General features: G+C 43.0%; 1 protein-coding gene across 7 annotated transcripts in view; it reads right to left on the reverse strand.

Moving 5' to 3' along the window:
* The window catches only part of MCTP1 (multiple C2 and transmembrane domain containing 1), a gene marked incomplete at both ends in the record, with an annotated part of 171,026 nt that extends 155,783 nt beyond the window's left edge, over positions 1–15,243 (reverse strand). For 4 of the 7 annotated variants that reach the window (XM_080972415.1, XM_080972414.1, XM_080972411.1 and 1 more), the window contains one exon: positions 13,319–13,349. In XM_080972415.1, coding sequence (XP_080828541.1) covers positions 13,319–13,348 — 30 coding nt within the window. Of the gene's footprint in view, positions 1–13,318; positions 13,350–14,496 lie in introns of those variants that run through there. The other 3 variants (XM_080972410.1, XM_080972409.1, XM_080972408.1) reach the window with 1 other exon arrangement.
* Between the last annotated feature and the right edge of the window lie 391 nt (positions 15,244–15,634).

Raw genomic sequence — 15,634 nt, forward strand, 5'->3', positions numbered from 1 at the left:
ATGTGAGCGGCAAAGCCATAACTGTAACTAACTCTCTCATATGTAATTCAGTTAAAAAGGCATGCAGTATTTCTTTTGATCTATATATGGAAAGTGGCTGGGGTTGTTTTCTTTCCTGCTGAAAATAATACCATATGCTTTCCTTGCTGGTCTCAATCCAAGAAAATGGATAAGGAGCTTGAAGTGCAAATTGCTAAAGTGGAAATTGCTAAACAAGCAGAAGATAAGATCTCAAGTGCAACTCACTGATACACAGGATGGGGGCAGGGAGAGAGAGTATCTGCAGTAGCATCTGGCTAGGCTAATTTCCTTGGGGAGGCAAATACCTATATTGCAGTTAGAAGTCAGTGTTCAGAAGGATGGCAGTACCAAAATGAGACCACTCCTAAAATAAGGTTATCTGCAGTGTGAAAAACCTGGGTTTTTATAATCAAGTAATTATAAACCAAGTGTCAGAAAACATGGACAACATATTTACTGTGTATACTATGAGGATCTCATCCTGACACCCAGGAGTGGCTGGACTGGACAACAACCTGAGCCTCTCACTTGTTTGTTACATCCCCCAGCATGGGGCACCATAAAGGCTAAGGCTTGTACTGTCTCAGTTAGTGCTGGTGTTTGCTTGGTTAAAGATAAAAAGCAAGTATAAATAGGTGAATTATCTGGATGGCAAGATCCAGGTTTGGGACAAGTGCTCTTTTGTGAGAACACAAGCAGAGATTTAAAATCACAAACATGCAGCAAAGTCAAATGCAAAAATATAGGCTGTTTAACCTTTAAAATATCCCCTTCTAAGTTGCTTCCAAAGTTCCCCTCTTCCCTTAACACAGAAAGAGACCATACATTGGTAAGTTAAAATTGGTTTACTTACAAACCAAGGTCAGATTTATGTGCTTTTCCATACAGCAGTTAAGAACACATCAGTAAAACACAGGTTCCAAAAGAGATAAATGTTTCAAAATTATTTGTATAGATATACAAGGATAGCTTGCTTAAGCCATGGTATCTTAGTTTGGAGTGACCATCTTAAGACCTCCTTATTGGTAGAGTTCACATGGTGGAATGAGAAAAACAAAGGCTTGATAACCATCCTTTTCAAGGTGAGGTGGAATGATCTGGCAGCACAGCTTACTCTATGGTCTTAACCCCTTCTTGCATTAATTAGCTGTAAGCATGTTGGTTATATGAGGCTGCTAATCCAACAGTTAGTGTTTCGCTAAAGAATTTCTATCTTAAATATTGACACTTATTATTTTGAAAAGAAATCTAAGGCTGCAAACACACGCACATTTATTTGAGAGTAAGCCCCATTCTTCAATGTAACATGCATAGGATTACACTGTAAATCCACGAAGCATAATAAAAGTCTGAAGATCTTCAGAGCAACTGTCATTACAGAGCCACCTCAATGTCCAACGAACACCAGGGTTGACAATTCCACAGCAAGGGATGCAGCTTCAAAACAGAAACCACAACAGCAACTGCCTAGAAAACAGGCACTGCTTTTTCTTTCTAAATTCCAAGAGATGAATGAAGTCACCTTCACAGTTCATTATTCTGGTGTTTTACAGGCAGCAGCTCACCTCATTCCCTGCACCCAACTACTGCAAGCAATGTGAGAGAATGTTCTTCCCCAACCCACTCCTGGGGCAGATTTCTACACATCCTCCTCTGATTCTCCAAGGAGTCAGGGAGAGAGGAAGCTATGTATCTATTATTGACATTTCAGGGCTCACTAGGTAAAGGTACCCCTGATCATTAGGTCCAGTCGCGGACGACTCTGGGGTTGCGCGCTCATCTCACTCTATAAGCCGAAGGAGCTGGCGTTTGTCCACAGACAGCTTCCGGGTCATATGGCCAGCATGACTAAGCCGCTTCTGGCAAACCAGACAAGCACACGGAAATGCCATTTACCTTCCCGCCAGAGTGGTACCTATTTATCTACTTGCACTTTGACGTGCTTTCAAAATGCCCTGCCAGACCTTAGACTTTATTATGAATCAGCAGCTTTTTGCTGGCTGAAAGAATGGCTGCTTCTTGAAAACACAGACATTTTGGATTTAGAAGGCTTTAATAATGTATTTGGATGGCATGCATATTTATGGTATGATACGGTCAAAGTACATAAAGCATTTAAAAATCATATTGTCAGGAAAGCATTGTTTAATGTCTGGATAAGATATAAGGACCTACTTGAAAATAAAACCCCAAGGTGGCTGTCACCGATGGAAGCGAAGGCTCAGAAAAAGCTCAATATGGAGGCCAAATGGAACAAGAGGGAGACAGATTGAAATTGCAGAGTTTTGAAAAACTAAAAAATAAAGTGTGAGATTGGCTTCATTATTATCAGATAATGGAGGCATATAATTTGGACAAGAAAATTGGCTTCCAGGTGGAAAAATCAAAATTGGAAACAGAACTGTTAGAACCCAAAACCAAGATTTTGTCAAAGATGTATAACTTGCTGTTGAAATGGAATACTCAGGATGAAAGGGTGAAATCTGCTATGATTAAATGGGCACAAGATGTTGGACAGAACATAATGATGGCTGACTGAGAACAGTTATGGACCACAGGTATGAAGTTTACGGCATGCAATGCCTTAAGAGAGAATATTATGAAAATGATATACAGGTGGTACATGACACCAGTCAAGCTTGCAAAAATCTATCATTTGCCCGATAATAAATGTTGGAAATGTAAAGAAACTGAAGGTACATTCTTTCACCTTATTTTCAAAAAGGGGAAAAGAGAGGACCCAAATAATTACCGCCCAGTCAGTCTGACATCAATACCTGGGAAGATTCTGGAGCAGATCATTAAGCAAACAGTCTGTGAGCACCTAGAAAGGTATGCTGTGATCACCAATAGTCAGCATGGATTTCTGAAAAATAAGTCATGTCAGACTAACCTGATCTCGTTTTTTGACAGAATTACAAGCCTGATAGATGAAGGGAACGCAGTGGATGTAGCCTACCTTGATTTCAGCAAGGCATTTGACAAGGTGCCCCATGATATTCTTGTAAAGAAGCTGGTAAAATGCGGTCTTGACTATGCTACCACTCAGTGGATTTGTAACTGGCTGACTGACCGAACCCAAAGGGTGCTCATCAATGGTTCCTCTTCATCCTGGAGAAGAGTGACTAGTGGGGTGCCACAGGGTTCTGTCTTGGGCCCGGTCTTATTCAACATCTTTATCAACGACTTCGATGATGGACTCAAGGGCATCCTGATCAAATTTGCAGATGACACCAAACTGGGAGGGGTGGCTAACACCCCAGAGGACAGGATCACACTTCAAAACGACCTTGACAGATTAGAGAACTGGGCCAAAACAAACAAGATGAATTTTAACAGGGAGAAATGTAAAGTATTGCACTTGGGCAAAAAAAATGAGAGGCACAAATACAAGATGGGTGACACCTGGCTTAAGAGCAGTACATGTGAAAAGGATCTAGGAGTCTTGGTTGACCACAAACTTGACATGAGCCAACAGTGTGACGCGGCAGCTAAAAAAGCCAATGCAATTCTGGGCCTCATCAATAGGAGTATAGCATCTAGATCAAGGGAAGTAATAGTGCCACTGTATTCTGCTCTGGTCAGACCTCACCTGGAGTACTGTGTCCAGTTCTGGGCACCACAGTTCAAGAAGGACACTGACAAACTGGAACATGTCCAGAGGAGGGCAACCAAAATGGTCAAAGGCCTGGAAATGATGCCTTATGAGGAACGGCTAAGGGAGCTGGGCATGTTTAGCCTGGAGAAGAGGAGGTTAAGGGGTGATTATAGCCATGTTCAAATATATAAAAGGATGTCACATAGAGGAGGGAGAAAGGTTGTTTTCTGCTGCTCCAGAGAAGCGGACTCGGAGCAATGGATCCAAACTACAAGAAAGAAGATTCCACCTAAACATTAGGAAGAACTTCCTGACAGTAAGAGCTGTTCGACAGTGGAATTTGCTGCCAAGGAGTGTGGTGGAGTCTCCTTCTTTGGAGGTCTTTAAGTAGAGGCTTGACAACCATATGTTAGGAGTGCTCTGATGGTGTTTCCTGCTTGGCAGGGGGTTGGACTCGATGGCCCTTGTGGTCTCTTCCAACTCTATGATTCTATGATTCTATGATTCTGTGACCTTTGGTGGACGTGCCCAAAGATTAAGGCTTTCTGGGAGATGATCTATAATGAACTAAAAAAGGTATTTAAATATACCTTCTTGAAGAAACCAGAGGCCTTTCTCCTGGGCATAGTTGGCCAATTGGTGCCAAAGAAGGATAGAACTTTCCTTATATATGCCACAACAGCAGCAAGAATACTTATTGCAAAGTACTGGAAGACACAAGATCTACCCACCCGGGAAGAATGGCAGATGAAGGTGATGGACTACATGGAACTGGCGGAAATGACTGGCAGAATCCGAGACCAGGGAGAAGAGTTGGTGGAAGAAGATTGGAAGAAGTTTAAAGACTATTTACAGAAATACTGCAAAATTAATGAATGTTAGAATGATGTCGGAATGAAGTTAAGTGGTTTTAGCAGCAATGTTACAAAGGAGTATGTAAAAATGGATTGTTAACAGGTGAGAATCTAAAGTTATGATATATTAAGTTAAAGGATTAAGATAAAAACAAAGAGGGAAAGGATTTGCTGAATTAACTAACTGAATTGGAATACAAAAAAGGGAGGTGTGAGGAGGTCAGGGAAACAAGTAAACGAAAGACAAGACATGGAAAGATTGATTTGTTTTTAAATGTTTTTATTTTTTTATATTTTGTATTCTTTCTTTTCTTTTTCTTATTTTTGTAACTTTTTCTGAAACTTTAATAAATATCATTTAAAAAAAAAAATGCTAGGTTGGCAGGAGCTGGGACCAAACAACGGGAGCTCACCCTGTCGCAGGGATTCAAACCGCCAACCTTCCGATCAGCAAACCCAAGGCTCAGTGGTTTAGACCACAGCGCCACCCGTGTCCCTCTCGAGGCTCACTAGTAAGAGGTAATTAAGACCCATGTTTCTCTGGTCCTGATTATCTACAATGAAATTCAGATATGCACGATGTAAGCTGAATATAATGTGTGTTACCCTTTAGACAGGAGAATACTGCAGGGTTCTTATATGGACTTCCTTTTCCACCCCTGAAGCCAGAGCAGCTCTCAGCAAAAGAAAGAAAGAAAGAAAGAAAGAAAGAAAGAAAGAAATTCTTTATAAAAGGAACCAAATACACTGAACTTTTCACATAAAATTATACATCATCACTGACCTACCATCAAAGAGGATGAAAGCTTGCAATATACTGAAAATAAAATCCAATAAAAATGGTCCCAAAGGAGAAACAATATTGAAAGTAAAAAGATTAGCTTCTCTTTGCACCTTACAAAGGACTGATGATTATGGGAAACAATGTGTGCTAGGAGCCAAAGTAAATTGGTTTTATGCTCCAAATTCAACCAAATGCCACAATGAAAGCTGGGAAGGCAGAATAAATTTAAGGTAGGAAAAAGATCAGGCCACCCCAGTGTATTCCCCCCCCCCCCATCAACAGCTTTCTATTTGCATCAGACACACCACTTTTGTGGCTCACACTGGGCCAGAAGCATAAAGCACAACTGGAATCATAGAATCGTAGAGCTGGAAGGCTCCCCAAGGATCATTCTAGCCCAACCTGAATGATAGAAAGCAGTTGTGTGCTTTAAGTTCACAAGCTCTCTCTCCACTGCAAGGAATTACACCTAGGTAGTTGTTCATGGCTCCCATTTCCATATACCACAGATTCACTTGCAACATCTGAGAAATGCCTCAAGGAGAATCAAGAATCTGCATCCAGAAGATTTTCTAGAGAAACAACAATGACAGCACAGTGGATTATACAAATATTAGCAAGAGTGTGGCCAAAGGGTAACTGTAGTCTACCACAGAATCCTTGTGAAAGTATGTCAGATCGCTCTTCTGCAGTACAGGAGCAAGTGGAGAAATACATTTTGCTCCCCTGTTCTCTTATATCATTTCCCCCCCCAACAAGTCCTATTGATTTCAGAGGGAAATGGATACCTCAGACTTAGTATGATGCTTTAGCAATTTCACAAATTTATATCCTGCAAAATGATGCAGGCACCTTCTAGATGAAATCCAATACGAAAGTTACAAAAATCACTGCTCTGGTTATTGCTATTCATTGTTCTTTTGTCCTGCGTCATTACAGTTAATAACCCTGCTTCAGACAGATGCAGTTAGACAGGTCTTTCATAAGTAAAATGAAAGCTATTTATTAATTGATTTCCTGTAAAATTTAAGCAAAGGAAACATTTTAAATGAATAAATGCCCTAAAGCAAAATGCAGCCAAGAAAGAAATATATTTTAAGAACAAACATTTGGCACAGGGATTTTTTTATCTTAATTCCCCCCCCCCCCAAGCATATTATCACGAAGAACCAAATTGAATATTATGTTTCCAATGTGGCACTAAAATTGGATCATTTTATAAAATAATGGTATGGACAGAATAAAAAGGAACCTGTAGACAGGACTTTTTATAATGCAGCATAATTAGTTAAAGCAATCTGTTCAGAACTGCAGCTATCACTCTCTCTAATAACCAAAACAGGTGATTGAGTGCCAATAGGAACCGAGCCAAAAATACAGGGTCATTGTGAAACAAGAGGAAGATATCAGCATGATCAGGGAAACCATGTATGCAAACGTACTAAAAAAAAACCTGTTTCAGCATCTAAGGAGAAAGTCCATCCAAAAACATTCCAGTGAGGCTTGAACATCCTCAGCAGCCACAGATTGTCAAACATCAGTTGGAAAAGAAAAATGGAAATCTGGGTCTGAGCTCTTTACAGCTTATATAACAAGAGCTGGGGAACCTTTTCATCCCAGGGGCTGCATTGTTTCTTGGTTGACCATACGAGGCTGCAGGTCAGTGGTGGACATGGACGAAACAAAAATGGGCACAACTACTCCCCCCACCCAACATAAAAATTACTTGTTTCCCCTTGTTTCCACTCCTCTATGCTTCTTCTCTCCAGTGACAACCCAGGAAAAGAGCAATCATTAGTTTCAAAGGTGACATGGGAAGAGCATTGCTGCCAAAGGCAATGATACCAACACAATGGATCAGAGTTGGCAGGCCACTTGGAAAGACTTAGCAGGCCAGATCAGCCCCATAAAGTGAAGAAGAAGAAGAAGAAGAAGAAGAAGAAGAAGAAGAGAAGAGTTTGGATTTGATATCCCGTTTATCACTACCTGAAGGAGTCTCAAAGTGGCTAACATTCTTTCCATTCCTCCCCCACAACAAACACTCTGTGAGGTGAGTGGGGCTGAGAGACTTCAGAGAAGTGTGACTAGCCCAAGGTCACCCAGCAGCTGCATGTGGAGGAGCGCAGACGCGAACCCGGTTCACCAGATTACGAGTCTACCCCTCTTAACCACTACACCACACTGGCTCCCACACCTGACTTTTAGTATCTCAGAAGAGAGCATGGCCAACAGTGGCTGTACTCTACATTTACTGTCAAGAGGTAGTAATCGAAGGTGGGCAGAGTGCCGTTGTGCTCATGTCCCGCTTGCAGGCTTCCCACAAAATAGAGATAGAGTCACACTGAAGCGAGAAAGATATCTCATTTAAGCCTCCAAAAACAAACCCCTCAAAATTAGTCACAGGGGCACCGAATCTGACTAGATAAGTAGTGTCGGGGGAGGCTGTTTACTTCCCCACCATTTTTCCTAACTAAATCCTATGCAACTTAGCTTAACTGCCCCTCCCCACCAACCTTTGTTTCTGCCATGTAAGAGAATATTTCTGGAAAGAACGTGATATATATATATATATTAGTCAAACACATTAGTCATGTACAGAACACAGCAAATTTTGTACTGCAGTCCTATATCTGGAAGTAAACTACACTGAACTCAATGGGACTTCTGAGTAGAGGACTGCACTGTATCCGCTGATTGGCAGGCTGTCAGTTTCAGAACTACATGCTGATTTTAAATGAGCTAGAAAGGCACATCTACTTGCAATGAAATGAGTGTTCGTGAGAAAATCTATTTATAGCTGTAACATTTTGTATGCAACATTTCACCACACTGACAAGGATCCCTGAAGAACACCCTGAAAAATACCATCATGTTCACAATTTGTTTCAGAATTCACTCTCCAAGTGTTTCATTAAGACTGAATTTCCTATGGTAGGTTAATCATGTTGGGTGGGCTTTTACTTTAAAAAAAACAAAACCTCTTGGCAAATTCTTAGTTTGACAAAAATATGCATGTGCAAAAGTGAAAATTTGATGTGCAACATGCTCAGATTCAAGATCTTTCAGCTTATTGTCTCCTGTTACTGGAGCTCTACCTCCTAGCGGTTCCCTTGACTGCCATATGAAATACGCTACTTAACTCTCCTTTTCCATGCAACTGATTACCTCCTTTGTGTTATCTAATATCTTAGGTCATGTCAACAAATGCAACAATATGGTGAGGTGAAATTCTGAGGTGATGGATTAAATTGCATCCCTTCCAAGTGCAGGTGAAGGTTTATACTCTTAAATTCTCCTGTACAAAGAAGAAATTCCATACAATTAGTCAACTACCACAATAAACAAAGAGCTAGTATACAACCACTTACTACAAATTAAAGTTCATACAAGTATCAAAATACACAAAAGTTTAAACATGCACCCCATATAAAATCAACCTTTCTGCCTTTTATATGGCACAAAAACATCTATTGGCAATGCTAATATTCTACATCAGGAATGCGAAACCTGCAGAAGTTGATGGACTCCCATGTCCTATAAGCTCCAGTCAGCATGACCAATAGTCAGGGATTACAAGAGTGGTAGCATCGTGAAGGCCACAGGATCCACATTTGAAGGAATGCATAACTCAGCCTCACTCTGGTGGTGCAATCCACACTGCCAACTCAGAAATCTTCTGTCTCATTCCACTGAATGCGTTGATCATAGCATGTCAACCTTGAGCACATGGCAAGGATATTATGTAATTTTCTGCCGTGGGCTACATTAAGGTCCTAAGAGACAACACTAACAATAGCGACAAATTGAATGAAGATTGAAAGGCCAAAAATACACAAATATAGAGAGACTCGTGTGTGTGTGTGTGTGTGTGTGTGTGTGTTTTAAAATCACAGGCAACAGAAAATGAAGACTGCCCCCTAATAGCCCAGTTGGTAGAGCATGATACTCTTAATCTCAGAGTGCTGAAGAAGCAAACTCTGGAGCCTCTATAGCAATTTACATTGGAGAGGAAACTGTTTTGATTTCTTTGCACAAGTCCCTGAGGGGGAAAGCCAGGCATGCATCATTAAGCATGGGTGGTAAAGACTCTTTAGGATTGGAAGGTCAGGTAGGGGCTTAAGAGATCCTTGCTAAGTCATCAGTTTCCCATCCTTGCCACACACACACTCTGTAAATAAAGGATTTCTCTCGTAGGGGATGGGTGGGAATATTCCTTCCAAGGCACTACATGAGATTAATTTGTTCAGCACCCACAACTCAGAAGATTGGTTCCCAGTAAGTATTAGACCTCGGTGTACATTATCCCACTTTCTCCTCCTAGGAAGCAAGCCAATAACTCATAAGTAGGCTGACTTCCCCTTGTGATACTGAAGGTGGTATTATATTTACATCCAGCTCTTCTTCTAAATGGAGCACAGAGCAGAACAGATGTGTGCATCTGAATACCAGTTGCTGGGGAGCACAAATGGGGAGAACACTGTTCCTCTCATGGCCATAGAAGTCCCGCCTGCAGAACATCTGGTTAGTCACTGTGAGTCTAGAATGTGGAACTGGGTAGACCTTTGCTCTGAACCAGTAAGGCTCTTTTAGCATTATTAAGATACTGAACTGAGGCAACAGGAGGGGGGGAAATGCCAAAACACATCTGAGAGATTTGCCCTTCTGCATATGCTAGGATTCCAATTCTCTCCTTAAGTCAGTCATTTTCCGTTACATTCACACACGCACAGTAATGTTTAAGTAGGGAATGGTCTGAGTGCACACACAATTAGGGATGCTAAAAAGCTCATGTAAGCTACTTTTTCTGTAAGGAGCACAAATTAGATAGGCGTATAACAATGATATTCAAAATTCATCCGCTATGCTTCCTGGGTGGAGATAATTTAGTGCCAAGAGTAGTAACAAAAATAGACACCTCTGCATTCCTCCCCTTTTTGTAGAACAATACCAACAAGAAGAAAGTGAAGGATAATACTCAAAAGCAAGTCTGCCAGCAAAAGATTCTCTGCCACAGGAATGGTACACCTCAGGGGAAGTGGAACAACCTATCACCCTGAGCTACAAACTTATTCTCTCCCAGGCTATACAACTAACTTCAAATGCAGACTTATAATGAAGGAAGCGTGCAGGTGGGGTCTTCTGATGACGATGTACAATCCTAAGGTTGCAAATGCAACTTCCAGAAATAGTGCTACATAGATATGTTCTATTCCTGACCAATGCATTTTTTTCCTTCTTCGCTGCCCCACTCACTTTCAATGCCTAGATCAAATTATTGAATTCTGGGGAGAAAAATCAGGTGTTGAACCAAGCCATGTTCTTCAGCTATTTTGCCACACACAGTTCAAAATCAAGAATTGAGCACCTGCAGAGTTCTTGCCCCTGCCTCACCCATGTCCATGACTACTAGCAGCCAAACCTATTTGATTTGTATAGCTGTAGGTAAGGGTAAAGGGACCACTGACCATTAGGTCCAGTCGCAGACGACTCTGGGGTTGCGGTGCTCATCTCGCTTTATTGGCTGAGCGAGCCGGTGTACAGCTTCCAGGTCATGTGGCCAGCATGACTAAGCCACTTCTGGCGAACCAGAGCAGCGCATGGAAACGCCATTTACCTTCCCGCCGGAGCAGTACCTATTTATCTAATTGCACTTTGACGTGCTTTCAAACTGCTAGGTTGGCAGGAGCAGGGACCAAGCAATGGGAGCTCACCCCGTCGTGGGGATTCGAACCGCCAACCTTCGATCGGCAAACTGAAGGTCTACTGAAGCCAAGGGAAAAACACAAATGTATAAAAAGTTGTTGCCTAAGATTATCTCTCACTTTTTCTATTTTAGAGTCTAGAGACCTCGGAATCTTGCTTCTTGAAGTTCAACTCCCATTGTTTTGACAGTGCCCTAAAGAGCTTCCAAGACACAATGCTTAGCAAGGATTTTATGCATTCAGCTATCAAGTTTTCTCCAAGAAAAAAAAAGTATTGTGCACAGATGGAGCTAGTATAATTGATTTTTGTAACCACATAGGCATTAAGAGTAAACAAAAGTAGTAATAAATTATGCTTAAGAGAACAGCAAGAGTGGATTCCAGAAGACAGATTATGCAACTAGTGCCATTTGTTTAGAATTGTACCCTTTATCAGGGCATAATTATGTCAAGCAAGGTGTACAAAGGATCCCCCCCCCAAAGACAACTATCCCATAGGCTGCAAAAAGAACATTGATCTCTCATAATCTTTCTAATGAGCTTCAGCTTTTCCATCATACAAACCTACCATAATGTGCCTTCCCATTGCTATTATGCTTCCAGGACAAACTAAATTAAATGAACAGAAACATAGAAACACCACCTATTTTTTTACAACTTTCATCTTTAATCTTGCGTTTAGAGTGGAATTTCTAAAATCTAAAGAGAAGTGTTAAATGTATATGTACAGTTAATAAAGAAACCAACTCTGCAGCATAGATAATATGATGTAGCAAAGTAAAGGATGCCTTATGCACACTTGCCTAGAAGCATGCTCCATTTCAATCAACAGAGCTAACTTCCAAGTTAATGTGCTAAGAATTAGAGCATGAGTAATAATGCTTTCAGACAGCAGCCCTGCAATAGCTACTTGAAGCATTCCAACTGACCAGGAGAATCTTGTTGCCATCAAGAGTTAATGGATTAAGTCTATACTTCAGAAACATATAGTTTATTATACATATTTTTAGGGGAGTTGCTGAGCTTTATGCTGTTCTGGTTTATTTTATCTTGCTTTTAGAGAATTTGAATGGATGGGTAGTATACAAATTTAGTGACAACTACAGCAAATAGTATAAAAAAGAAATATCACAGATTTTAGTGTTACTTGTACATGTTACTGTGCACATAAGGTTAACAATACACTTAATTTCCAAGGCATTGTGACCAATTAATCAGGTCCTAGACCAGGATTTCCAACATTAATTTTTATTAATTCTTTATATGAAACACAGGGTTGAAATCCACTCCAGGATGTAGTTTTCATTGCAAAAAATTATCAAGGTCCTTCTAATCTATTGTCACCTGCATAGTAATAAACAACGTCCCCATATTTCAGCCACTTACTACTGACAGTTTTCTTTCTGTAAAGAACCACATGGGGCAAAAGACATTACAAGGCAACCAAATTAATCTTAAAAATGGAGGGGGATAAGGTGGCGTTTTTTAAAAAATCCATTTAAGTTATAATATTGGAGTAAAAATGTTCCATGTGATTTTTCCAACAAAAGCCAACCCAAAGAAACAGATTTGTCTTTCTTCTAACACACCACTCATTGGTTTATTTCAGGACATTTTACCCACCCAGAATACATCTAAATTTGACTCATGCTTTTTCAAGCAAAAAGTGATCCAGGGAAGCAGGTTAATGGCATGTTTACTCAGAAGTAAATCCTATTGAGTTCAGAAGGTCTTACTCCTAAAGTGCACATGTATCACTGCCACAATTTTTTTTCATGACCTGACAGTTTATAAACACTTGTATTTATAAATAAAATAAGATACAATGTATCACTGCCACAATATTTTTTCATGACCTGACAGTTTATAAATACTTGTATTTATAAATAAAATAAAATAAGATACAATAAAAGTCAGTTTGGGGGTGAAAATTACCCAAACACAACTGTCATTTTTCCCCCTTTATGAAGGTTAAGAACATTGTTGGCATTTAAGTGGATATAATCCAAATTGGGAGGGGGGAGAGGCAGATGTCTCTCAGAGACAGTGAAGGTAGTACTCCTTCTGGTTTGTGCACATTTTCTGTTTAGCTAAGGAATATTTAACCTATGGAGTACAAATATCTCCTTTTAAAAGAAATCATCTCATCTTCAAAATATTTATATATGTTGTTTCTAAAAGGGGATTGATTGCACAAGTGGATGGAACAAGTAGCCTTGCGGCTGACTCAAAATACTGACACTACAAATTACTTTGCACATCATACTGTTAATGTAGCTGCATGCAAATATCAGAGTAAGTCTATATGCACTCAATATCTCACACCAATCTCACAGTAAGCATGAATGAAGTAAGTTACCTGCACAGAAGCAGCATTGGTTCTCTGCATGTGTCCTGCCTGAGCCATCATTTCTTCATTCAGATTTAGACATCAATCTTATTCAGAGCTTATTTGCTGACAAAGGCTCTGACATCATATAGGGTGGGAAAATCCAAACGCTGCAACCACTGCAAATATTCCCAACTCTAATTTACACTCTGTATCTCTCTACTGACAGACGTTATACAGACAAGCTAACTGCACTCCAGTAAACACACATGTAGATTACTTCAATGTCAAGACCAGTTTCCAGTGTTCAAACCTGCTGTTTAAGAAAACGAGCCAACTGCACATTCTTATGCGTACAGGTGTTAACACCTTTCACCTGCCTGGACCTTCCTACATAACCAAGTGTAAAACATTTTCTCCAGAATTAAAGAACACCTGAACCAAAACTCCTCCACTCCCCCCCTCCCCAAATGAAAACTTTGCAAAGAAAATGTTGCCAAGTGATCTTGGTGAAGATACCACAGAACTACTGGGGGGGAAAGCAAACTAGTGCTCAAAGTTGTTATTTTACAGGGCAAATGTGTGTTGGGGGGGAGGGTTCAGAAAAAGCTGAACATCCATCAAGCTACCCAAATATGTCAATGTGAATTGCTCCTAAGTTAACACCTAGTCCTTGGGCCAAGGGTGTACACTTTTTGATACACCGATAAATTGTGGCTGGAGCAACAGCCACCAATGCACTCCTCTCCTCAAAAAAGAAAAAAATTGACCCTCATGGTCCTTGCCAAACCTTGCCACATTCACACACACTGGCCCCTAGTTTGCCTACTTTGTATGGTTATGTAATACAAAACTACAACTACCTGTACACCTTTGAGTATGGATACCAATCCATGGCCAACTTAGGCCAAAGTTTCCTGTGTTCCATCTAGTACTGTCATGGAAGTCCCCAGTCAGGTACTCTGGCCTATGCATGCATGGAGCAATAACTGAATTCTTTGTCCTTTCCCCATCACATTTAAAGTGAAACACAAATCCGGGTTCAGACACGAAGCACGTGAACCTTTTAACCCTTTCCTGACCCTCACGAGTCGGGAGAAAGTTGCCCAAACAAAACCCTCTGCCTCCCAAACCGAAGGGGGAAACCCCCAGCATCCACGCAAGCACCGGAGAGCCAAACGTCGCCCCCCTCCTCTCCAGGGACTCACCGCAGGGCTGCCGCTGCCCTCCCTCGCTCTGGCCTTGCCCTTGGTGGGCGACTCCTGCAGCAGCTGCTCCAAGCAAGCGGTGCCCGGCAGGGAGGAGCTCTTCTGGTGGGACAGGTGAGCCCCCGGCCGGGGCAGCGGCGGCGTCGGGGGAAGCTCCTCCCCCTTCTCGGCTTGCGGGGCGCCATCCCCGCCGCGCCCCCTGTCGGCTCGGGCAGGGGCGGCCGGCGACGGGCAGAGCGAAGACGACGCCGAGGAGGAGGCGGCGGCGCGCGCGTCGTCGGGGCGGCGGCCCTGAGGCGACGGCGGCTGCCCCCTGCCCTGGTGGTGGTGGTGGTGGTGCAGGATGTGCTCCCTCAGGCGGCGCAGCGCCGAGCCGGCCTCGCTGCTCACGGCCTCCAGGGGCTCCGCCGAGGAGCAGCAGAGGTTGGGCTGGGACGACGAGAAGACGCGGTCCAGCACGTGCTTCCTGCGCCTGAAGCCGCTCCACTTGACGGCGCCGCCGCTCAGCAAATCCCCCTTGGCCGCCGCCGGCTGTTCAGGCGGCTGCTGCTGCTGCTCGGCTCGAGCGCGAGGAAGCGACGGCGAGGTCTCCGCACTGCGGCGCTCGGCCGCTGCCGCTTTGCCGCCTTTGCTCTTGCCGCCCAGCTGCAGGTTTCTCCACAGCCGGGCCTGGAAGGAGGAGGAGGAGGACGACGACGCCGGCTCGGGGTCGCTGGGCTTCTCCGCCGCTGCTGCCTCAGGCTCCATAACCGCCGCCGCCTCCTCCTCCTCGTCTCTTGGCCGCCGCCTCCTCCCGCTTCTCCACAAACGCCACCACCGCCGGCGTCTACTGCTGCGGAGGCAACAGCAGCAGAGCCCGGTGGAGCCTGGAGGCTTCAATCCAGGCCGGCCGAAGGAAGAGGCTGTGCGCTGGCCGCCTCAGCCCCGCGATAGGCGGCTACCTCAGCGGCGTGCCCCGGCTGCGGCTCAGTCTGGGTGCACCACCTGCAGGGTGGCAGCCGCGAGTGGGCGCGAAAGAGGAGGAGGAGGAGGAGGAGAAGGAAGCAGCAGCCGTCGTCGCGTGAGGCGTCGCAAGCGAGCAAGGAACGCGCCTCCACCGAACTTTGTGTCTCGCGCGCCGGACTTTTCTCGCCCTCCT

The sequence above is a fragment of the Podarcis pityusensis genome, assembly GCF_964106645.2.
Source record: "Podarcis pityusensis genome assembly, chromosome: 11".
Classification (NCBI taxonomy): Eukaryota; Metazoa; Chordata; class Lepidosauria; order Squamata; family Lacertidae; genus Podarcis; species Podarcis pityusensis.